The 25,739-nt window shown below is 36.1% G+C and overlaps 1 protein-coding gene across 1 annotated transcript in view; it reads left to right on the plus strand.

Annotated features, from left to right (window-relative positions):
- The window catches only part of CLVS2 (clavesin 2), a 72,585-nt gene extending 48,300 nt beyond the window's left edge, over positions 1 to 24,285 (plus strand). Inside the window, exons 4-6 of the mRNA XM_008007179.3 lie at positions 3,557 to 3,667; positions 10,255 to 10,475; positions 18,451 to 24,285. Of these exons, the coding sequence (XP_008005370.1) occupies positions 3,557 to 3,667; positions 10,255 to 10,475; positions 18,451 to 18,538 (420 nt within the window). The 3' untranslated portion in view covers positions 18,539 to 24,285. The remainder of the gene's footprint in view (positions 1 to 3,556; positions 3,668 to 10,254; positions 10,476 to 18,450) is intronic.
- The last annotated feature ends 1,454 nt before the right edge of the window (positions 24,286 to 25,739 follow it).

Below are 25,739 nucleotides of genomic sequence, written 5' to 3' on the forward strand. Positions count from 1 at the left end.
GCACAAAAAGGTGACTGTTGCCTCCCTTTGGTCCCTTAAATCTTGCTCAGGTACATCTCATGGGCAGAATTCTCCCATTTAGAATCATTTAACCTTCCATTTCCTACCTTATAGGGTGGGGGATGATGTGAGTGGAAATGGATTACGGGCCAGGCACCAATAGACCGTACAGAACACGCAACCTCTGCATTTGAGGCGCTCACGGTTTAATAGTGGAGGCAGACAAAGAGACAATTTCAGGGTCATATGGCAAGTGCAGTGAGAGACCTAGGCTTTTGCTAGTGATGGCAGAGAGTGGGCTTTTGTGAGTGAGAAGTGAGAGAAGGGATAAAAAAGAGTTTCCTGGAAATGATGTTTTTGGAGCTAAGTCTTAAGGAATTAGTAAAACCAGATTTTACTCAAAGGGAGGAAAGGCCACAGTAGGCGTGTGGGAGAGAACAGTTAACAAACCGTAAAACAGCATGTTGACCACAGAAGTGAAGGGGAGGCAGGAAAATGACATACAGTTGGGCATGATTGGAAGTGAGGAAGCTCACAGTGAGGGAAAAGGACCATGTTCTTGTTTTGGACTTTGATGCCTGACAGGTGACATTAAGCCAGAATTTTAAGCTAAATCTACTTGATTGCAAAGTCAGAAATTTCCCTGCTCTTTCACTCTGCCTCAACTGTGATTGGGTATTGATCAAGTATATCTAAAGAGGTGTCCAAGAAAGCCCATGACATGTGTGCAAGTTATGTGTATATGTTTGCATATTCATATTTTTCAGGAAAGAAGAAGCATGACCTTCTTGTGATTCTCACAGTTTAATAATCATTTGAGCTGGCCAGATGCAGTAGGTCATGCCTGTAATCCCAGCACTTTGGGAGGCTGAGGTGGGCGGGTCACCTGAGGTCAGGAGTTTGAGACCAGTCTGACCAACATGGTGAAACTCTGTTTCTCCTAAAAATACAAAATTAGCCAGGTGTGGTGGTGCATGCCTGTAATCCCAGCTATTCAGGGGACTGAAGCAACAGAATCGCTTGAACCCGGGAGGAGGAAATTGCAGTGAGCTGAGATCACGCCATTGCACACTATCCTGGGTAATAGGAGTGAAACTCAGTCTGGAAAAAAAAAAAAAAAAAAAATCACTTGAGCCAAGACTTTTGGCTTAATATTGTTAGTGTTCATTTAGTTTTATTCTAGAGATTGCTTCAGGTAGTGCAGCAGGTTAACAATTTTTAAAGATCCTTTTGCCATAAAGTACCAAGATGTTGGTTTCTCACAATAAAATTATTTCCAGGTGCATTGCTGAACTCTCAGGAATGTGAGACAAATCCTTCTAAGCCAAGCACACGCGGAAATCTACAGGAGAAAAACAGGAGAGTAGGTGAAGGCTGGGAGGAAATTGTTAATTACAGGAACCCAGAACTTTGGAGAATAGTAGTTGCCTGAATTATAGGGTGCTCAGGAGGAAAGACTAGGCTTGCACACATTGAGGCCAAGTGGGGGACTGGATGTGAGACCTCATTCCTACAGGTGCTACATTCTTGAACCCGGGAGGAGGAAATTGCAGTGAGCTGAGATCACGCCATTGCACACTATCCTGGGTAATAGGAGTGAAACTCAGTCTGGAAAAAAAAAAAAAAAAAAAAAATCACTTGAGCCAAGACTTTTGGCTTAATATTGTTAGTGTTCATTTAGTTTTATTCTAGAGATTGCTTCAGGTAGTGCAGCAGGTTAACAATTTTTAAAGATCCTTTTGCCATAAAGTACCAAGATGTTGGTTTCTCACAATAAAATTATTTCCAGGTGCATTGCTGAACTCTCAGGAATGTGAGACAAATCCTTCTAAGCCAAGCACACGCGGAAATCTACAGGAGAAAAACAGGAGAGTAGGTGAAGGCTGGGAGGAAATTGTTAATTACAGGAACCCAGAACTTTGGAGAATAGTAGTTGCCTGAATTATAGGGTGCTCAGGAGGAAAGACTAGGCTTGCACACATTGAGGCCAAGTGGGGGACTGGATGTGAGACCTCATTCCTACAGGTGCTACATTCTTAGGGAAACATTAAACTAGCAAAATCCCTGCTGGCCAGGAAAACTCTCTATCGCTCCCATATCCAGGTGAAATAATAATTATTAATAACAATAATAAGGTACATAAGTATTTGTCTTAGTATTCTCTTTATTATTTAGGTATATAATATCTTCTTTTTACTTATACATATTTCATAACTTTAAAATATACTATGCCTGTATTTCAGATTCATTTTATTATTATAATAACCTCTCGATGAATGAAAACCACATATTTACAAAAGAAGTAAGACACTGGCATAAAAAGTAAAAGTTTTATCTTAAGCTATTTTAATTATTTATTGAACTACTATTGTCTTATAGTGTATTATTCTCAGAGATAGGAGTAGCTTTGCAAAATACAATTTGATAGCTCTGCAAATCAATATGAAAATACTAAATTAATTCACTATTGCTCATAAGTGTCCAAAATTTTACAAAAAGAATTAATGGGGTTATGCCATGCAAGTTTTTGACCAGAAACTCTTATTCAAGAGAACATTTAAATGGAAAAAATACAATTATTTCAGTTCCTTTACTTTTCTTTTCTTCCTGCTCATGCTCTAAATAGAATTCAGAATGCCAAGTATTACGATGCCACTTCAGAGGCACTTGTAGTAGGCTAGCTTTTTTTTTTTTAAAGAAGACCTTTGTAGTCGATTCAATGTGTAATTTTGAAATAGTAGCAAGAATCAGATCCATTTATGTAGAATCATTAACATACTCAAGCGCAGTGTCAAATGTTACCATTCATTTGGCTTAAGGGTTCCCTTCATATTTTGGAATGGGCTAGAGCTGCACCTATTTAATCATGGGTAGGAAGAGGGAGAGGCTGGCTTTATGGTTTCCTCCTGTGGAGTGAGATCAGAGAGCTTTGATTTTCATTTAACCTAGCAAAATGCATCCTTAAGTTTCTTACAGTATAACTTTGCATTTTTATTTTGCTAAAGCATGTTACTTTTTTGTAGTTAAAATAAGGAAAAGATAATGTTTATAACAAAGTTGATAAAATAATAGGATACAGAGAATAAAGTGAGTTTTGTGTCTGATATTGCTCACACTATGGATGACTAGATAGGGATTTAATAAAATATTTTATTTAAAAAATAGATTTTCATATAAATATAAATAATTTAAATGAAACTTTTATACAATGTAGATTCATTATTTGACAAATCTCTAATGACTTTTCTTTTTGTTTCTTGGCCTGTACTGACTATAAGCATTTATAGGCTTAAAATACGACCCTCTTAAAAATGCTGACATTCTTATCAATAACCTATTCTTGGGAAGGATTTGATTTATTATACATTGCTTCGGTTATTGTATGAAAAGTACAATGTTTAATGTAGTAAGGTTCTTTCTTCTTTTCTCTCCTTAACTCTACAGATAATCTCATCTAAGTATGTGAAAGAATAAATTTGTATACCATATAACCATTCCTAAACCTTCTCAGTACATTAAAGCATATTTTGATTTTTCTTTCTCCATGTTACTCTAGGATAGTTTCCCAGCGCGATTTGGAGGAATTCATTTTGTTAATCAACCATGGTATATACATGCCCTGTACACCGTGATCCGGCCTTTTCTGAAGGAGAAAACTCGGAAAAGGGTATTCGTTTCTTTGTTTTTTAATCCTTTCTGCTCCCCCATCTAGTGAATTATAATGCATAATGTGTATATAATGTTAGCTATAGTAAAATATACTTCTACATTGTATATAAATCAACATAGAAAACATTTTAAGATTCTTCCAGATCTTGTGGTTGTGAACAGTATATCTGTGAAAGAAGCATTTAAAAGCTAGCTCTCCTACTTGCTCACAAAAAGGACTCAATTTAAAGGCAAAAACAAATCTCTTATGTTGTGTTACTATAGTGCTATTGATGCACTTAATTTAAAGTCTGAACAAAAGTTATAATTTTATATGCCGATAAGTGGATGTTCTTTCACAGTATATACTGCAATGAATATAGTGAAATCTGTGGTATCTAATATAATTTTTTACAATGGTTATGATCAATCACACATTTTGAAAAGACTGCTAATTTGTGGTAATTTTAATATTTCTTTAAATTACGTATTACTTGAAGTCTCTTTAAATTCACTTTCATCTAACAATGAGGATAGTCAAAGTGCATAAAACAAAATAATTTTTCTGAGATTGCAATAATTTATGTAAAACATTTAATACAATGCAGGGCACTAGGTAAATACTGAACACATTATTTTTATTAAAACACATCTTAATGTACAGTTCACTGATTCTTGCAACAGCTCTGAAAAGTAAATTTAGTAAGCATTATTTCCTGCTTTAGAGCTGAAGAAACTAAGTCTTGGAATGGATAAATAACCTGCTTACTCACATACACAGAAGAAAAGTTGCAGAGCTAATATACAAACCCAAATATTTCAGCCCCACGTATAGAGCTATTTTTACCTCCTGGTGCTGTTCTGTTATCAAATGATTAGTTCCACAGCAAAATACACTTTCCTCTAAATCTATATGGATGATAATTTTCCATGTTTCTCAATGACCTAGAAGGCACTTCAGGTAGAAGCTTTATTGTGAGTGTGAAAGTGCAATAATTACGTGTTCATATTAAGCATTAATGAACAAAGGGTTTACTGTAAATGAATTTGCACTCATGAAAGTGCAATAATTACATGCCCATATCAAGCATTAGTGAACACAGGGTTTACTGTAAATAATTTGTTGAAAATATTTTAGTAGTTTAGGAGGAAGAATTCTATAAGGAATTATAATTTATAATAAAAATTGTTTCTACCACCAAGTATCAAATTAATTCATATTTTGGAATTCAGAAAGTGTATTGAAGTGCCTCACAAGTGCTTTTTCAAGATTTGCTTTAATGAAAGGATGATCAAGTGATCCAAAAAACCTGCAGGGGCTTTTAGTACAAATTATACTGGTGAATGCTTATACAGTATTCACTCAATGTCACATGCTGTTCTCAGTGCTTTGCATATGTTAACTCATTTAGTACTTACAACACCACTTTGGAGTATATATTGTTATTTTTCTCATTTTGTGGATGGAAAAATGAAGCTTGAAAGGTCAACCAATTTGCTCTGAATCACAGCTAGCAGATAGTAGAGCCGGATACATGAATTTATGGGAAAAAGAGTTTCAGGCAGAATGAATAGCAAAGACAAATGTACTTAAGTAGAAATATGCCTAATGTATTTGACAAACAGCAAGAAGGTAGAAAAGCTGGAGCAAAATGAGCTATGGGGGAAGATGATAGGGGATGGAGTAGGTGGTAGAGCATGGGATAGGAGGGACTGTGTTGCACCAGATCACATAGGGACTCACATACCATTGCTGGGATCTGGGCTTTCAGTCAGAGTGAAATTTGAAGCCTGTGAAGGTCATTGAATACAGGGGTTACTTGTTCTGAAATGATTTTTAACATGATTCTGCTCTGTTGAAAAAGACTGAAGAGGATCAAGTCCAGAAAGCAAGGAGTGCACTGCATTTGGGGTTTTGTAATTGAATTGGACAGCTTTGACAACCTAGAAGTATGCATTGGTAGCGTATTCCAGATGGAAGGAAGGTATCTAAACTTTACCATTTTAGTTAAAATTATATGATTTGGAAATTTTCATATGAGAAAATAATTATATGTTTAAACACTTAAAATTTCTACTTATATAATCAATACACGGTGCAAAGCTATTAAATTTCTTCACTGATATTCCAAGTGAGTCAGCATCACAATATTATTCACACACCTTATACTTCAGATGCTATAAGTCTATGTTCTGAAAAACTAGTAAAAGAGAACTGAAGAGACAGCTGTGAATCTTTTTCTACAAATTCAGGTGTGCAAGAATCACCTGCTTCTTCATTTTCTTAAATTAAATTTGACTTTGAGTCTCCAACTTACTGGGCTGCTGGGACTATCACCCTTAGTACAGGTGTCCTTTTTCCTCAAAAGCTCACTAGTATCTGGAGCCTCACGCAGAGCCAAACTTCCCACCCATCATGGCCCCTTCTGATGTCCTCATTGTTCAAACCAATGTTAGTTCCTTGAACTAAGGTCTCCTTCTGCTCCCAAGTTATCTGTGAAAAAGGGGTATCTTTGCTGAAGCTAAAATCCAATGAAACCCACTACCCTAGTGCATTCTTCACCAAGTCAGTGATTGTCTTCCTACTACTTAAAAGTTGATGGGAAACAGGTTTTCCTACTAATTGGCACAAATTTCTTCCTCTTAGTCAATATGGCCAATGTTGTTTTCTACTCCTTGGTGATTCTCAAAAGTCTTTCATCTATTCTTTTCCACTCCAGATCACCTAGCATAATCTCTTTAATGGCACAGTGTAGAAAAGTAAAATAAAAATGAAAGTAGTATTCAGGCTAATTCTCAGAATTTTAAGGTATTCAGAGATATAGGAACCAAAAAGGACCAGACTTCTTGCATGAAATGGAGGAAGAGAAAAATATGTAAGGAAAGAAAAATAGTAAAATGTTAATAAATGATGTTATTACACAGAACTAGTGAAAACAAAGAAAAATCCAAAAATAGAAACTTAACAGCTGGGCAATTGCAATGCATCTTTACTGCCTAGTCTGGAGATGCAATTCACATGTAAGAGTTCTAAAAGAGCATCATCATATAATATATATTTTTTCAACAAATCTTGGCTTTGGAGAAACAACAGCATTGCACTTAATGAATTGCCAAGACAATATATGCATGATTTAAGTAAGGAAATTATATGATATGTTAGAAGATGGGAGGTGCTGTCAAGAAACATGATACATAGAAAGTGGATAGGCTTTCCAGGTTGGGCAGGGTTACAGCATTAAATAGGTTTACCAAGGGAGGCTTTCCTGACAAGAGGAATTTCAAGAAGAGAAGTGCAGGATGTAGGTCAGCAAGTCACGAGGACATTTGGGAGTAGAAATCTCCAGATAGAAGAAATATCCGTTATAAATGTTCTGAGGCAAGTACGTAGTAGGAGATGTGTTCAAAGAAGTAGTTCTTATAGGACTTTATAGGTTTATGCTAAGAGAAAGAAGTCAATGGGGAATTGTGAGCGGAAAGACATGACCTGACTTATATTTTGACATGGTCATTCTGGCTGCCCTGTTGAGAATAGAGTGTAGGTGGAAGAGTGGATATAGAGAGGACAGTCAGGAGACTTGTAAAAGAGCACACCTGAAAAGATAGTAGCTGCCTTATGGGTGTAGGGGTAGAGCTAATCAGAATGATTGGATTCAGGATACATTTTGAGGATAGTACCAAAAAGATTTACTATCAACTGAGATGACGCGAGGAGTAAAAGGCTGAGTTGAAAGTTTTAGTCTGAGAAAGTGGAAGAATAGTCACACCATTAACTGATATTGGAGATAGGGAGGAACATATTTGGGGTGGGGGAAGATTGTGAGTCCAATTTTGAACATGTTGAATTTGCAGTGGTCATTGAATATTTAAGTGGATATTTTAAGTGGAGAGTGGAAATACAGTTATAGAAGTTGAAAGAGAGGCCTGGATTGAAGACATACGTTTCTAGTACAGGGATATTATTTGAAAGTCACTGACTGAATACAACGAACTTATGAAATCACCAATGAGAAAGTATAAAGAAGATAATAAATCCAAAGACTGAGACCAGTCATTCTCCAGTTAAGATATTAGGAAGATCAGGCTGGGCACAGTGACTCACACCTGTAATCCCAGCACTTTGGGAGGCCAAGGTGAGTGGATCATGAGGTCAGGAGATCAAGACCATCCTGGCTAACATAGTGAAACCTGGTCTCTACTAAAAATGCAAAAAATTAGCTGGGCGTGATGGCGCGCCTGTAGTCCCAGCTACTTAGGAGGCTGAGGCGGGATAATCTCTTGAACCCGGGAGGCAGAGGTTGCGGTGAGCTGATATTGCACCACCGCAGTCCAGCCTGGGTGACAGAGTGCGACTCCATCAAAAAAAAAAAAAAAAAAAAAAAAAAAAAAAAAGGAGATATTAGGACAATCTGAAAAAGAGACTGCAAAGAAGTATCTAGGGGGGGTAGGTAGGAGAAAATCAGAGCTGCATGAAGAAACTGTTTCAATAAACAGAGTCATCTATTGTATCCATTGCTACTGAGGGTTCAAGATATATAAGGACTGGGAATTGGATACTGAATTTAGCAAGAGAAGGACCTTGACAAAAGTTGTCTTCATTCATTGGTAAGAGACAAAGCCAGACAGGATTCCATTTAGGGAAAATGAGGAGAGAGTATTTGGACTATGAATATAGACAACTCCTTGGGTGAATTTTGCTATAAAGAGAAGGAGAGAAATAGGAAAGCAACTGGAGATGGAAGTAGGGCCGAGAGAGGTTTTATGTGTCTGTCTGCGGGGAGTGGAGTCAGGATGTTCTTTCTCTGATGGGAAAGATCCAGCAGAGAGAGGAAATCTGAGGATGTGTGAGAGATAAGAGAGAACTGTTAGAAATACAACCGAGTAGGGGAGAGAGGATGAATTCTAGTGCGCAGGTGGAGAGGTTGCCCTTTGTAAGGTTTATCTGTTCATTGTACTAGCAGTGAAGGCAAAATACATAGACACAGATGCTGGTGGGTGGGTTGATGTCATCTGGTTGTCCTATTTTCTCAGTGAAAGTGGAAGCAAGGCCAAAGCGGAAAATGATGCTGCGGAAGGAGGCAACAGAGTGTTAGAGAAGAGAGAGGAAGTAGTGTGCTAGGATTACATTGACTGCTCCAAGGATTTATTACCATGACTCTTACATGAGTTGAAGAAAATTTCTTATGTGAATGATCCCATCTGATAAAGTAAAAGTTATCTATCTAATAAAATAAGAGTTGCACGTGCCATAACTTAACTTTCACAGGAAAATTATTTTTATTTCTTCTTATAAGAAGAACACGGGGTGCACATGTGTTTTCCTGGACATAAATACTGGCTGTTGTGCCCTCAGACAGGAGAGGGAAGGTATAAAGTTTGCAGTTAACCTGGTGTGCTTTGGGACAGACAGCATCTTCCACCTCCTCTGGGCCTCATGTCATGTTCTCCAGGCAGCTGTTTGCTCTGCCTATTTTGGCCAGTGACCTGCTGTTATCTGCTTTTACTCTTCTGTAATTTGTTGAAAATGCTTATTAAGTGGCAACTACCATCTTGTAATTTTATTTGATATTGTAGAGTAATCTTTCTTTGTTTTCCAATATATTTACTTCAGTGGATTCTAAAGGTACGGAAAGCAAATATGAATGTATTAGCTTATTCTTCTTGAACTGAAGAATTAAATTATTTTTGTTACTTATAAACTATATTTTTAAAATAAATATTATATAAATTTAGATGAGACAACAGTGTTGTAGCAGAGAAGGCCAATCTGCAGTTTTGAAACTGAAATGAAAGAAAAGGAAAGGTAGCAGTTTATGGAAAAACAAATCATGAGTATGTGGCTTGAATATTGCTCCAGTTTTTTTAAAAAAGCATTATCTAGACAAAATAATTAAGGTATGCATACAGCTTTATATTTTTAATTCATTGTTTCTTTTTCTATATGTACAGTCAGTATGGAAATCTTTAGTAGAGAAGATACTGGCAACATTACAGAACATAATGTCCTTTGGGACATGAACTTCACTCAGCCTTTCATTATGATGATGCTCATCTACTTTGGTTATTTACATCATCCACTTTGCATTATAAAACAGTAATTTAGTGATTACAATATTCTTATTTTTATTGATGATAAAGAGAAAGCCATGCAAGTGACAGCTTTTGGGTGTAAAAACTCACATAGGCTCTGTAATTGATGAGTCCCTTATGAGAAGGGTCTGTTTTCACTGCATTCATTATACACATCATCAAGTTTGCACAACTAACACCAGGATGATGTACAGATCAGCATGTACATATCATTCTGCTCATGTCCCTGCCTATGAAGCAGGAAACCAAATTTGTGGTTGCAGCTCTTTTACCCAATAACTCTCTGACCTTCCAGAAATTACTTAAAGTGTCTGAGCCTCAGGATTTTGGTATAAAATATTAGGATAACAGTACCAGTTCTACCTGTTTTACAGAGTAGATGACTGGCTAAAGTATTTTAACAGACATGGAAAACTCATATTTGCTATTGCTATCCTCACTTCCTCCCTGTAGAATTTAGATGGTATTTAGTTTCCTCTGTGTCTTTCCCTTCCTCCCGTCTTCTTGCATTTATAGATATTTTTGCATGGTAACAACCTGAACAGTCTACACCAACTAATTCATCCCGAGATCCTGCCCTCCGAGTTTGGAGGAATGCTGCCTCCTTATGACATGGGGACATGGGCAAGAACACTGCTAGACCATGAATATGATGATGACAGCGAGTACAATGTAGACTCCTACAGCATGCCTGTGAAGGAAGTAGAGAAGGAACTCTCCCCCAAGTCCATGAAGAGGTATGCTGGAGGTAGACTGGGGAGTGGGCTGGGCTAGGGCAGGGAGAGGCATCCTGAGTCAAACCCAAAGCTTTCTATTTTTCTGTATATATTTTTCTGGTGGGATTTTAAAACTCTTTATGCCCTATGATTGGATATCTAAGAGTTTTGAGTCAAAGATAAAGTCATTTTCTTATAGTGAGAACATTTAAAATTGATTCTCTTAGCATTTTTCAAATATACAATACATTATTATCATATATTTGAAAACTATCATAACCCTTCTGTAAGGTAGATCTCCCAAACTTATTCTTCCTGTCTAATTGAAACTTTGTACTTTTTGACGAATATCTCCCCATCCACCCCTCAAACCGCTCTGCATCATCCCAGTGCTTGGTAACCACCATTCTACTCTCTATTTCTATGAGTTCGACTTTTTTAGGTTCCACATAAAAGTGAAACCATGCAGTATTTTTCCATCATATTGTATTCCATAAATATATGCAATTATTTGTCAATTAAGAAAAAGATAAAGTAATTTGAGGCAACCTCAACTTAGTGTTGTTCTAAATTCATAAACAGTCTAGCAGGGCCCTTGTAAGTCACCAAATCTGGTAGTTTTCAAATCGTATCTTGAGAAACCAAGGGTTTTGATGGGGTGCCTCAGGCCAAGTAGGTGGAGTAGAGAGAGTGCCCATTTCCACTGCAGTGGGAGCAACTTGCCTATAAGCAATTTATTTGATTTCTGTGTAAGATTTCTTTTGAAGAAAGCAACCACACATATCAGTTCAAACACTGTGTTCAAAGTTTGTGGTCCTTTTTCAATATCTCTGCCAAGTCTTTGTCTAAAGGTCTAAACATTACTAGTACAAAACATTGTATTTCACTTCAGTTTTTTTTTTTTTTTTTTTTTTTTTTTTTTTTTTTGAGACGGAGTCTCACTCTGTCGCCCGGACTGGAGTGCAGTGGCTGGATCTCAGCTCACTGCAAGCTCCGCCTCCCGGGTTCACACCATTCTCCTGCCTCAGCCTCCCGAGTAGCTGCGACTACAGGCGCCCGCCACCTCGCCCGGCTAGTTTTTTGTATTTTTTAGTAGAGACGGGGTTTCACCGGGTTAGCCAGGATGGTCTCGATCTCCTGACCTCGTGATCCGCCCGTCTCGGCCTCCCAAAGTGCTGGGATTACAGGCTTGAGCCACCGCACCCGGCTTCACTTCAGTTTTAATCTTTATAGAGTTCATTGTTGAGTCAGAGCCCAAATACCTGCTTTGACTCTCACAGCACTTTTATGCTTTTCTTCTTTCAGTCAATAGTCTAGGGAGTTGTCAGACATGCACAAATGCATACCTGGCTCTGAGTTTGCATTCTGTCACAAACAAGTAGATGTGTAATTCTCAGACTTCCCAGGAAACAACAACTCTGGGTCCATTTGGATAACAGTAACAAATATTACTTCTCCAGTTCATTTCACATTCACAGAAATATGGGCACCATAGCCCCTGCAAGTGTCGCCTCACCTAGCTCAGGGAGGATACAAGGACATTGAACGGGTCATGCCAATGTCTGGCATCCTTCTCTGATGAAAGCCTTAAGGCCCTTTGCCCATAGCTCTGACTCATGGAGTAATGTGCCTGTTCTTTAAGGATGGCCTTTTTTTTTTTTTTTGAGATGAGTCTAGCTCTGTCGCCCAGGCTAGAGTGCAAGGGCGCAATCATGACTCACTGCAACCTCCACCTTCCTGGTTCAAGGGATTCTCCTGCCTTAGCCTCCCACGTAGCTGGGATTACAGGCTCCCACCACTGCACCCGGCTAATTTTTGTACTTTTAGTAGAGATGGGGTTTCACCATCTTGTCCAGGCTGGTCTCAAACTCCTGACCTTATGATCCACCTGCCTCGGCCTCCCAAAATTCTGGGATTACAGGCATGAGCCACTGCGCCTGGCCAGGATGGTCTCTTTTATGCTGCTGCCTCTGTTGTGGTTGTTGTTAGTATATGTGTGCATTGATTTCCTCTCTCCAGGCTGCTGTACAACTCCTTGGAGAGAATGGAAACAGCAGAATTAGCAGAAACTCCCTGCTCTAATTTTCCACTAGTTAGTAAGCTTATATTTAAACCAACTTTAGGCTTCTTAACTCCCTTCTTTTAGAACAGAACTTCTTGAGATCTCTGCTTTCCTAAGGGGTTCATGGATGGGCTCTCAAAGGATTCTGTTAAGTGCTAAAAGTTGTATGCAAAATTTTGTGTGCATAAGTATGAATGTACTATATGTATATGTCATGCATTTATTTTCTGGTGAGAAGTCATATATTTCATCAAATTATTTAAAAGTTTTTTAAGAGAAAAGTGGTTAAAAGAAACTTCTCCTAAAATAGTTTTCTTCTAATAAAATAATCCTAATGATAACAGTTGTTATAATCTATCATTTACTAGGTACTTATCATGAATTAGGTGTCTTTTTTTTACATTAATTTATTAAATCCTCACAGCAACCATGTTAAACAGATACTGCATCCTCAACATTAGGTTGTCTATATGTAGCGGAGCAGGGCTCCACTGCATGAGATGTGGCGTCCTTCGCTTCATTGACATAAAGCCTGCCTACCCTTCGTGGCACAGAGGCCCTTTCTCAGGAACTGAACTACATAAGGATTTGGAGGCAGCTGTCATTGGTGTCCACTAGTGTTCTTCTTTGTCAGCTAATAAGGCCCTTTTTCTTCAGCCATTCTGCCTGAGGCATGATTCCTCGTGTGGCCCATCACGTGAGCACATTTTTCTCTTTATCTTCTACACATCACCTGCACTCTGCTCAGCTGCACCCTTCCCCTAAAAATTTTTTAACTGTTCTTGGTGATTCCAGCCTTACCTGCTCCCCTACTCCCAATTTATTATTCACATGGCAATCCAAAAATCTTTTAAAAATATAAATCAGACCATATCACATCTTGGCTTTATTTTTATTTTTATTTTTTTGAGGCAGGTTCTCTTTGTGTTGCCCAGGCTGAAGTGCAGTGGCGTGATCATGACTCACTGCAGCCTCGACCTCCCTGTGCTCAAGCAATGCTACCACCTCAACTCCCCAAACAGCTGGGACTACAAGTGCCTGTCACCATGCCCAGTTAATTTTTAATTTTTTTTTTTTTTTGGAAAGACCGGGTCTCACTATGTTGCCCAGACTGGTCTCAAATTCTTGGCCTCAAATGATCCACCTGCCTCGGCCTCTCAAAGTGCAGGGATTGCAGGTGTGAGCCACCGTGCAGGCCTTGGCTTTATGATTTTAATGACTGTTATTTATACAATGAATAGAATCACCTCCTTATCATGGCTTACGAGATGCTACCTGATCTGACACGGACTCCCTGTCTGCTCCAGGTGTATCCCATATTCTTCCTCTCCCCCCCTGCTTTTCAGACACAATAGTCTTCTCTTTTTAACCTTGTCACCACCACCTGGAATGCTCTTTTCCTTCATCTTCAAATGGCTGGTCCCAATCAAAGGTCAGCTCCTCAGAAGAGTCTTTTGATCTTCGTCACCCACCTGGTCTTAGTCAGTTCTGCTTCCTCCTCATTCTGGTCACTCCCTGTCCATCACCCTTCTTTATTTTATTCTCTTCATAACACTTTTAGCCTGTGAAATTGCTGATTTTGTTCAATTTTATATCAACTCCACACCCCAAAGTAAGCTTCAAGGGGATGATATTGCCTATGTTTACCCTATTCTCTGAATCCCCAGTGCCTGGAGAAGGTCCTGGAGCAACAGAGGGTGCTCAGGAAATACAAGTTGAATGCATGGAGGAGTGCTCTGCTGCCCATCAGTGGCCCCCTTTAAGTGCAGTATTCATAACTGAATAGGGAACATCTGACCTGGTATTGTATTTAAGTTGCAGAGTTCTGACTTTGCAGGATAGGCCTCAGTGGCTTCTTTGAGTTGCTGTTGTTATCATTGTTGCTATTGTTCAAGCAGCCAGAGCTGACTCATATGGGAGTTCCGAAAACTTGAAAGTCTCTTTACTTACCAATCCATATCCTCCTATTGTTTAGCTTTGCCCTCCAATCACATTATTTTAATTGATTAAGGCCCATCTCGTTAGATTTAGCCCAGTCTATCCACCTTTTGTATCATGATTCTTTTCTCTAATTAGGCTATTTTCTCCCCTGAACACTTTGCTTATAAACCATTAATGGCCCCAATCTTGAGTTTCTTGCTGGTGTCATGGGCTGATTAGAGTTTTAGGCATTGTTTGGCGTATATCTGGTATCATATGAAACATTTATGATTCTATTGGACAATTCCTGAAGAATGAAATTAAGAAAGGTTTTGCACTTGATTCTCATGTTCTCTGTCAGGAAATGGCAGTTCACCATCAAGGATAAGAGAAGATTGCTCCCATGTTCCACATTGATTCCCCTTGTCCCTTTTCTTTTGGTAGTTTTATGATATCTTTAAATTAAGAGAGAGAAAATAATTCCATCACTAAAGAGTTATGGATAATTCTTCTTTTGGGTAAATGTAGCTAGACATGTAAAAAGATTACTTTGTCTTTTGGTGTAAATTTATGGAGGAGCAGCATAGTCATCATGTGTAAAGATACAAATACAAAGTTCACTAGAGTAAGTATTTTAGAACTGGAGAGTGTCTTTTACCTTATGTTGCCAATGCCTATGATAGTGCCTGGCACATAACAGTAGTGAGCAACAGCACTTATTTTCATGATACGCACTTCCGATTATTGAATATTGAATATATTATTATTGAATAAGGTTAAACATTTATTGTTGCTCTATGCAAAACCCCGTTCCAATACTCTATGTATGTTGACTCATTTGCTTCTTGAAGCAACTAATCAAGTAGTAGTATGCCCATTTTATTGATAGAGAGACTGAGAAACAGGAAAGGTAAGTGACTTCCACATGTTGCATAACTACAAAGTAGCAATGCTAATATCTGTACATAGGCAATAGTATTCCATGAGCCATTTCCTTAACCATATGCCAGAATTTGTGCGGGGTTTATGGATGCATTGTTGCGTCTGACCCTCATCATAACTGTATGATGTGGGTATTATTTTCCCCATTTTACAAAAATAGAGAACAAAATCTTAGGAAGCTTAGTCTTCCCATGATCACACAGCTAGTAAACTGCTGTTATTAGCAACTGGAGTTATGATCCGCTTCTGTTCAAAATCTAGTTTCTTAAACACTATGTATTGTAGATGCATGAGAAATGAGTATTGGATACCTAAATCTAAATTACTGGTTTTCAAGAAAGAAAGAAAATATATTCATTGTGAAAACAATAGAAGCTGCATTGAAACCCCTGAGATGGGCTGGGCACAGTGGCCAATGCCTGTAATTCCAGCACTTTGGGAGGCCAAGGTGGGTGGATCATTTGAGGTCAGGAGACATGAGACCAGCCTGGTCAACATGGTGAAACCTCATCTCTACTAAAAATACAAAAATTAGCCACGCGTGGTGATGCATGCTTGTAATCTCGGCTACGTGGGGGAAGTGAGAGGATCAGTTGAACCCAGGAGCCTGAGGTTGCAGTGACCTGAGATCGCGCCACTGCACTCCAGCCTGGGTGACAGAGTGAGTCTTTGCCTCAAACAAAACCAAAACAAACAAAGAAAAAAAAACAAAACCCAGAAACCTCTGAGATGTATGAGTTAATGAGAGACAGCTCCCTCTCCTGTGGCTGGAATAAATCAATTCATTAACACTTTTGATCCAGCACAAATAATCCTATTCAGTCATAAAAGAGGGTAAAAAAATTTGGACTAAAATAGCCATACACTTGGGACAACTAAATACCAAAAAGAAAAAACAATTAATCTCAAATTGTTTCTGACTCACTTTTGTTCTATGATTGAGGCATTGTTTCACATATAGAACCAGAATTCATTGTCCAACAATCCTCATATCTGTAGTGCATGATAAAAGCAAACTAGAAACTTAATCCCAGGTTGAATAATACACTGTAATTTAAAATATTTTGTTAAAGATGTCATATTCTCTCATATTTTTTCAAAAACAGTCATGAAACACACACTTAGAATGTGTGTATGTGTGCATATCTGTATAATGTGCAATAGAATATTATGGCAAATTAACTATTGTGCCTTGTGCTGTCTGAAGAGCTTTGGTATGTACTTATGGAATATTATTAGGATATACCTCAATAATTATATAATATATTTAATTTTATGAGAATTTTAAAATTTATTTTCTGTAAAGAAAATGGAATTGCTTTCTCTATTATCCTCATTACTCTTCATTTTGAGTGCTTAATACTGAAGTTCTTTTAATATGGAAATTATTTACTGGCTAGAAGTCAAGACATGAAGACCTTACTCTTTTCCAAGCCCTATGATGGATGTTGTATTCACAATAAGGAAAGAAACTGATAAAGTCCCTGCTTGTGGAACTTGCAGTCTAGTGCATATCAGTTGTCAAGTTAATACTTTAGCACAGGACATTAAATGAGCCTCTTTCCCTTTTGACATGAATTCTTCTGAGAGCCAATTTGCTTAGTTGGGTCTCACCTAAAAACAAAGTTAAAAGTCTAATTACTTAGTCTTTTGTGGAATTGTCTCCTTTGTTAAAAAGTGTTTTATTCATGCACTGTAAATAAAGATGATTATGTATTATTGCATTTAAAAGTGACGCAAACTCTCTATTTTCTCTCTTCTTTCTCCTTATTGTCCTTTTCCTCATCCTATTCTTATATTCGTAGCTTATCCTTTTCTTATATCCTCATCTATTCTCTCTTATACTCATACACACACAACTTTAGTTAGTCTTTTTTCCATGATAGGCATCTAATGCCTATTTAATATTTAGATAAAATAGTGTAAATGACACTTAGGAAACAAAATCTCTCAATTTTTTAATGCTTTCACCTTCATTTTCATTCCCTCTTTAGGAAATAATTTAAGTTTATTTAAATTTAGTGAGTTTATCAGTTAATCCTGTAATTATTTTTTCTCTGATAATTAGTTCCGTTGCTGTTCTTTTTCATTTGCATGTGCAGTTGTGTTTTAGGTTATAGTCTTTTCAGAAGTTAATGAGGTCTGCTAAGAGGCATATTGCCACAGCAAAAGCCAATTGGCTGGAATGCAGCAGCAGGGGAAGAATTCATTACCAAGGAGAATTCTAAAAGGGCAGCTGCTTACTAAATGTTATAGCTGTTAAGATGGCAGCTTCCTGCCACGACAGGAGCAGGTTTCATTGATTTTCCTCTTTCCCACTCTCATGTTGTTTCCTAATGATAAATTGAGATATAAGCCCCAACTGCTATCGAAGGCATGTATAAGTGAGTTTTCAAATTATGTGCTTTACTAATCATAAAGTGTTGCTGCCTAAACAAGAGGGGGTTTTACTTTTTAAAAATCCATGAAATTTAAAAATTCCATGACATTTTCAAGATAAGGTTGATTTTATTTGGATATTCTATTAGGAAATTTAAAAAAAAATAAAAATTTTGATCTTTTTCTTGATACAATCATTAGTTGAAAAATGACAGTCAAAAAAAGGTGCATTCTTGTTGCATTTTTTTCATAATTGTTTTTAAAGACTGGAATTAAGCCTCCTGTTATTTCTATTTAGTTTATCATAATAATCATTTCACTGTAATTTTTTTTCCATTTGGAGATGTTTTATTGGAAAACATCTATCTTACACTAGAAATTTTTGGTATCTCAAAGAAAAGAATCTTGCTCAACTGTGAGGAGCTCTTAAGTCACGTATAGTCTATTTAGAATCATTGGCAGCTTCACTATTCTATTTAGAGGCCAGAAGGGATTATTTCCTCACTCCAGTGAAAAACATCACCAGCAGTGGTTTTTCTCTAAATGTGCAACATCCACAGTTCATAAATTTCTTGATATAGAGGAAGGGAATTCACATTCTTGGGAGAAGTAATGACAAAAAGACAGAGGAGAGAATGTCATCTGTGCAATTAGCTGATAATAACTCACTGACGCTGGCTTTATCCTTTCCAGATCTCAATCAGTAGTGGATCCTACAGTACTAAAACGCATGGATAAAAATGAGGAAGAAAACATGCAACCATTGCTTTCTCTGGACTAATAACTTCTCTACATCCCCTTCATGGATTAGAAATGGGAAGTATTGGTTTTCAGCAACAGGGACAGCACTGTGGAGGAATTACCAGCTGGAAACCGACTTATTCATGTTAATGTAGCATAATATATAATAAGGCATCAGGCTTTCCTTGACCTGAACCATGGGGGCCCTAGGCTGGATTTTTAAAATGTCAATAATTTATTCTGTAAGTGCCAAGTTATTTGTAAATATAATGTAATCTTCATGTCAAGTTTGTAAATTTCAGTAGTAACTCAGTTTGGAAAAAGGTTGGCTCAAAAGTCCATGCCAGTGATATGAACTATAACAAAAAGTAGAAAAGACACAATCAAAGCTAATTAAATGTAGCCCTCTTTCCTATGAAGCCATATTTCAGCTGTCATAGTGGTTCTTTCACTGTTTTTCTCTGAAACTCTGTCAGTATTCAAACATACTCTTAAAGGGCACACACAACTAAATGATTCCAGGAAGTTTTATGATTAATATATTTCCTGTCTAGTGATTTTCATTTCAGAGAAATGTGTCTTAGTAACATTGGCCTTGCATTTTGGAGACAAGGAATGGCAGATGAGCTGGTAAACTAAACACTTGAACTCTTCTATGTTGTTTAATTCTTGGAATCTCATGAAAAGATGTGTTTCCTCAATTAAGACGTAGAATTGTAAAAGAGAGTGGATTCTTTTTAAATTACTGTCTTCACAATGTGTCCTTTATTCAATTCCCCATTATATTTCTCTCTAATGTACTTAAAGTACATTTCCTCCCCAAAACTGTTTGACCAAGAGAATGAGAATTCATATGTGAATAGTGTTTTGACAGCTAATTTCGAACATAAAATTTTCCACTTACAGATGAGGGGCTAATTTCTAATTGTTGTGCACTGGTTAAAAAGTATATATATATATATATATTCACACATATATATTTTTACTGAGATCTAACAAATACTTGATGTGACAGGCTTATAAAATAAATCATAGATATTCAATGATCTTATAGATAATTACATGAGATAACTCTGGAAAACTACTTCCACTGAAGTTAATGAATATGAGAAATAGTGAAACTGACTTTCAGTGTACCTATTTAAGGGAGTTCCAATTTAATTTATAATGCAATTTTAAATATGTGCCATATTATTTGAACTATATTTTTCCTTCAAAGAAGCAACAGGTCTCAACATAGTGTAGGTAGCATCACGTGACAGAGAGCCAATTTTATTTTTCAAATTTAAGTTAATTATCTTCGTGATCCTATTTATCCACAATTTCTTTCAGAAAAGGCTGAAGAAACACATTATATTCAGGAGATATAATGAAATCATTGGAAGGCATCTAAGACAGCATGTAATCATTTATACATTGATTTAGAAATTTGCATATTTAACGTTTTATTTCATAAAATGTATACAATTGCAGCAAATTTTAAATTTTTTTATTTTAAATTTCAATGTGAAAAAAAGATTTTTATCACCCGTAATAAATTTTGAGATTTAGAGTTTACCATTAAAATATTCTTTTGGAAGAAAAATATCTCAGAAACTCTTGGAAATCATCAAAAATAAAGGCATGTGGCAGTCTTCACATTTTTTAGCCAAAAGCTTCAAAAATTTGTTACGATTCTGCAGCCAAAAATTGTAAAAGCAAGCTGAGTACACCAATGTACAGTATATCAATGGACTGCCTCATGTATGTAAAAATACATTAAGTAACACAAATGAAAGATACCTTAATAATGCCAACCTCCAGTCAAGTGCAGAAGAATAATGACTGTCAGGCACTCTGCTCTCCTTGTGACTTTTACAGAGATTGGAATGCACTGGGGACAACATGTCTCAGCAGTTTCTACCTTTATAAGAATTCTAAGCATTGATATTCCTACATTCTTGCCTACCTGACATACATTTTGTAGCCATGGGCTTCATAGACTATATAAACCTTAGGCAGTATAATCCATTGGAATAAAATAGAAACATTGTAAGTGCAGAGGGCAGTCAACTTTTCATTCTCATGAGTTTCTCTTGATGTGTACCATTTATTTCCAGTTTTCAAAATTCTCCCAGTTTCAGATGTCAACCAGCATTGGCAGCTTCTTTCCCCTATCATAAAGTTAGTGTCATATATAAAAATAACTAGAAAGGCGTATTTTATGTGTATGCCTATCTAATTATAATTATCATTCCCACTGTCTCCCAGACCCGCATTTGGAAAGTTTGCATTGCATTACTGCTCATCTTTAGATGAGCAATTGAGAGTTGGCTAGATTGTGTAAAATATTTTAAAACGAATGAACGAATTACAATGATGATGCCTTTTGAAATCACCATATCTAGTTCATTCTGTGAATAAACTAATTTTCTAGTAATGTTTGTGAACCTTAGTCAAGGGATATTCATTCAGCTTTATAAATTTACCCCTCAGCACCAGCTAGTTAGCACTGTTTAGGAATTTTTCCCTTCATGATATTCTGTGTCACATACCTATGTCTATGTATAACCTATACACTATACTTGTATGCCTATTAGCACTCCTATATTCTTGTATTTTAATTGCAATAGTATACCGCCTCACACCTCCTCTCTCTCTCTCTCACAAACACACACACACACTCTCTTACACACACACTAACACACTAGACTGTTTGTCCTAATGAATTTTTCTCTGTACTTTGAGAACTATTTTAGTTGTCTTGTCACTTGAGATTTGTGGGCTTCAAAGAATTACCACATTTGACTTGGAATGGTGCAGTAGTCCATTTACTTCTTTCACCCTACCTGTTCCATCTTCTATTTTTGGTATCTTTTCTTTCTTCCAGTTATTTCAGCGGCAGGTGATTCCAAAGCTGATTTAAAAATAACTTCTCTTATCATGTTGTCAGTGATATTTGCCCGCATTTTTGATTACTATTTAAGAAGGAAGAGATTATCATGAAAATATACTCTAACAAATATGAAAAAGTGCCTCTTTGAAAATGGAATAAAACAGTGATACAGGCATATGGATTTTATTTGTACTCTCTTCCAAAAAGTAAATACATAAATCTATATTATATAGGTGAAATATAGATATCATTTGAAGAAGGACATTTAACGCCTTTATTTGAGCATACTCCTATAGTATTAAGTCTCTGTTGTGTAAGTTAAATACAGTAACTTTAATACATGTTAATGATAAACGTGACACTATGCTGGAATGATATACAAGTATTAAACAGAATTTTGCAAGGAAGTTTTCGAAGTGGGCATGCATGAATTCTTTTATTTCAGTAATGGTTTGCATAAGTGTAGACAGGGATATTTCCTAAGTTTTTTCATACAGAATACTTACTTTATAGTACCAAAAATTCATACATTCATAAGCAGGAAAGCCAAAAATTCATACATTCATACTTAGCTTCCTTTAACACTGTTAACTAGGCTGTATTGTTAAACATGTGAAGCTTCTGTAATATTTCTGAGGGAACAGAAGTCCCTGTATTGCATCAAGAAATTGGAGAGTTGTTTCAGACATTGGGGAAGATGTTTATGACTCTTCACAAAAAGACACCTTCAGAGCCATGGAGTATGTCTTTAGGGACAGGGTTCATTTACTTCTACAATGTAAAGGTTTATGGACATGTCTGTGGTCCTTAAAGAAGTTACATTCAGAAAGTTCGCTAAGAGGCTTTACACTGTTCTGTTGTTTTATTTAAAGATCTGCCTGGTGTGGTTGGTGAATAATATCTCAGCTTCTTTTTTTGTGTATATTTATTAATGATTACATGAAAAGTTGCCATCAGCCATGAGGACACTTCAAACAATTTTTAACACACAAAATAAAATGAGCAGAGCTCTATCATGATACTTGAACTTTCAGATATGGTATATGTACATTTTTACAACAATAAGCTCATAGGCATATATTCCATTTTAGATCTGCTATATAAATCCATAGCTTGAAACATAGTAATGCATTTGAAATTTGTGAGGTCACTGATCATACAAGAAGAGGCAGATTATAAACCAATGTATTGGAACAAAAGAAGATTGGTTGAATATGCAAGGTGTGTAATTATCTTCAGTAATGAAAAGGATTTGTTTTCTTGCTTTTGGTCTTTGGTTTTAATTGAAAAAACAGCTTCCCATATGCTACTGGAACTATTTGGCATTATTTACTACATGAAAAGGGGCAAATAAGTAAAAATACAAAAGAAGCTTGGCTTTGTAACATTATTATATTATGATCTCAGTGGCTTAGAGAATATATTCTATTTTAAGAATTAAAGTTTTTATTTTATAAATATTTGGAAGTTAACATCAGACATGAAAATAGTGCTGTGGATTCTATTATGTACTAAATATGGGAATGAATACCCAGGTACTATAGGAAAAAAAATACAAAATAACAACGTTGTGGATTGAAACACTCAAATTAGCCTTTTCTCAAGGAAGGAGGTGTACAAATGATGCTATTGAAATAAAAAAAATTAGAAATCACTGAATTGTAGGACTTAAATATAATCAAGGCACTCATGGTAAATAGTGGAAATTGTTAAAATTTAGAAGATGTTTTGTCTATATTTGACTTTGTTTTAAGTCTCAATGCAAATATTTCTGTCCTTGATATCGGTGCATTTATTCTGTAAGACTTATTTCACCTGGTGAACGAGAGGGACTTAGGTAAAAATCAAAATAAATTTTAACCGCAGTTTTCAGAGTCAACCAATCCTCAACTACTTAAAAAAATTGCAGTGAATTTTAATTCATTTACATTGAACAGAGATACAAAGCATTATCTTGTTTCTAATCCAATTTTTCAATTTTTTAAGATTTTATATTTGCTTAAATGATAAATAAAACTCAGAAAACCAAATAGTTTTGTTTTCAAAGCTATCCAGGAAAAATAAAAGATGTCTAACAGGAAACCATACAAGTCCTTGAAGAATACTGAGTATATTATTTGCTATTTTACTCCAATGTTATTCATTTTTACTACTATATACTATTTATTTAGTACTACACACTGTTTACTACTTGGCCTTTTGAAGGAGTTATAAATTCCAGTACAGTATAATATAATTTTTGGATAAGTATACATTTCTGTTTGAAAGAAATGTATACTTTTATTTTGTATATTTTATATTTTACATGTATACATTTATTTTGCACATGGTTAATGTTAAATTTGTGAGTTCTGGATCTGCTACATCTATAAAGTGGAGATTTCTTTAAAAAATCATCTAAAAATTAACAATATTTTTATTTTGAGAGAAATTGTGCTTAGCTATTTAAGTTAGGATTCCTCAAATTTGTGATATTTGCATGTGTGGAGATCAAAAAGGGAAATATATAGTAATTTGTTTCATCAAAATGACATATTCAATATGCTATAACTTCTAGTCAAACTTTCAAATGAAAGTCTGAAAGGAGTAAACGAATGTTTTAATTACATATAGCAAAGGAATGATCAGTAAATAAAACTACTAGGATTTTCACATTTGCACATATAGTGACTGGATTAGGCAAGATATTAAATTTAGAAATTTGAATTACAGAAAAGCATTGGTTTAAATAAATCCTCAAAAAAGTAATCCCAGGTCAAAATATGACGTGAAATTAAAAAAAAAAAAAAATCAGCCTGATTTGAGAAATAATGCTTACTCAATAAATAAACATTTGTGTCTTCTGTGAGTTTCCCTCATTTACCCTATTTGTGGATGAAATGTCATCTAATAAAGTATAAGAGACTCAATTACATTTACCGAGAACCATCTACAAGTAGACTTCGTGAATTTCTTTGGCTCAAACTCAGAGGATTTCCTTTACACAGAATTCTTGAGATTATCAAGAATCATTATTGCTGCTCCCTCCTAAAGGCAAGCCAGGAGAAGCCACATTTCCAGCAGTAATACCCTCAGTGGGAATGAACCGGGGCAACCAGAAAACACAGAGAAAGCCAGAGATATTGTCTCAACTCTCGTTACCAAAAAGTGTGTACCTTCTTCAGGAGGATCGAGTAGAAAATATTTTTAATTATAAGCAGAAAGCTATTTCAAAAAGTCAAGGGTTTCTAATGTCAACAGTTAAATACTTGACAAGTGAAAAGAGACCTTGGGGAAGTGATGATCAAATCTCTGGTGTGAAGCAAGTTTCCACATAGAAACATCATCAAGAACACGTACCTCTGAGCATCACTTCTTTCTCTAAAAATAAAAATAAATATGCTGTTTTCCTCCCTTTTTTTCTAATTGGTATCATCAAAGTATAAGACAGAAGCCACAAATGCTTTGTTGCCATTAAGAAAAAAATCCTATATTATACATATATGAACATAATTCACTTAGTTGCATATGATTGAAATATTTGCATGCTGGTTTATAAATTATTACCTAAAAGTTTTATGAAATATAAAGTTTTAGTGCTAGAAAATTGTTGTGTTTTTTGTGTCTTGTATTCATAGGGAAGACTGGTAATATCCCTTACTCCTCATTCATATAGCTAACAATTTTAATTGGATGGCTAATGGACATGGGAAATTTAACATTTACAAAACCAAACTACTTACACTCTGACCCTGCTTCCCCTTTAGCCTTCTCACCTCACTATGTGTCGACCTCAATTTCCAGTTTCTAGGAATAAAAGTTTTGGAGTCATCCTCTCTTTCCTTCCTCTTTTTGTCTCAAAACTGCATCCAATCAGCTAGCTCATGCTGCTGGGTCTTCAAAATATATCCACACTCTAACCAATCTTCATCATCACTGCATTGGCCCAAGTCTTCAACATTTTTCATCTGGAATATTTTAATAATATAAAAACTAGTCTCCTTGCTGCCAGAGTCAATTTTCAACACACTAGCAAGAGTGAGTCTCTTAAAATGTAACTCAGATCATTTTGTTCTCAAAACCCTCTGAAAGAGTAAAAGTCAATGTCTTTATATTGGTGTATGAGAAGTGTTGATATGAAGGCAGTAAGCACCAGTATAGCAATATAACAGGGTTTCTGACTGGGCTGACATTTTTGCCAGTAATATACAAAAATAGTTGTTAAATACTTTAATTACTTGCTTTTGAGATTCTCTACCCTGTTCTTGTCTTTTCTTAGATCATCTCTTAAGAATCTCTCTTTTATCTACTGCTGCCAAACTGTCATCTTTGCTGTTCTGGGAACTTGCTAAGCATGCCTCTACCTCAGGACTTTTGCATTTCTGTT

The sequence above is a fragment of the Chlorocebus sabaeus genome, chromosome 13 (assembly GCF_047675955.1).
Source record: "Chlorocebus sabaeus isolate Y175 chromosome 13, mChlSab1.0.hap1, whole genome shotgun sequence".
NCBI lineage: Eukaryota > Metazoa > Chordata > Mammalia > Primates > Cercopithecidae > Chlorocebus > Chlorocebus sabaeus.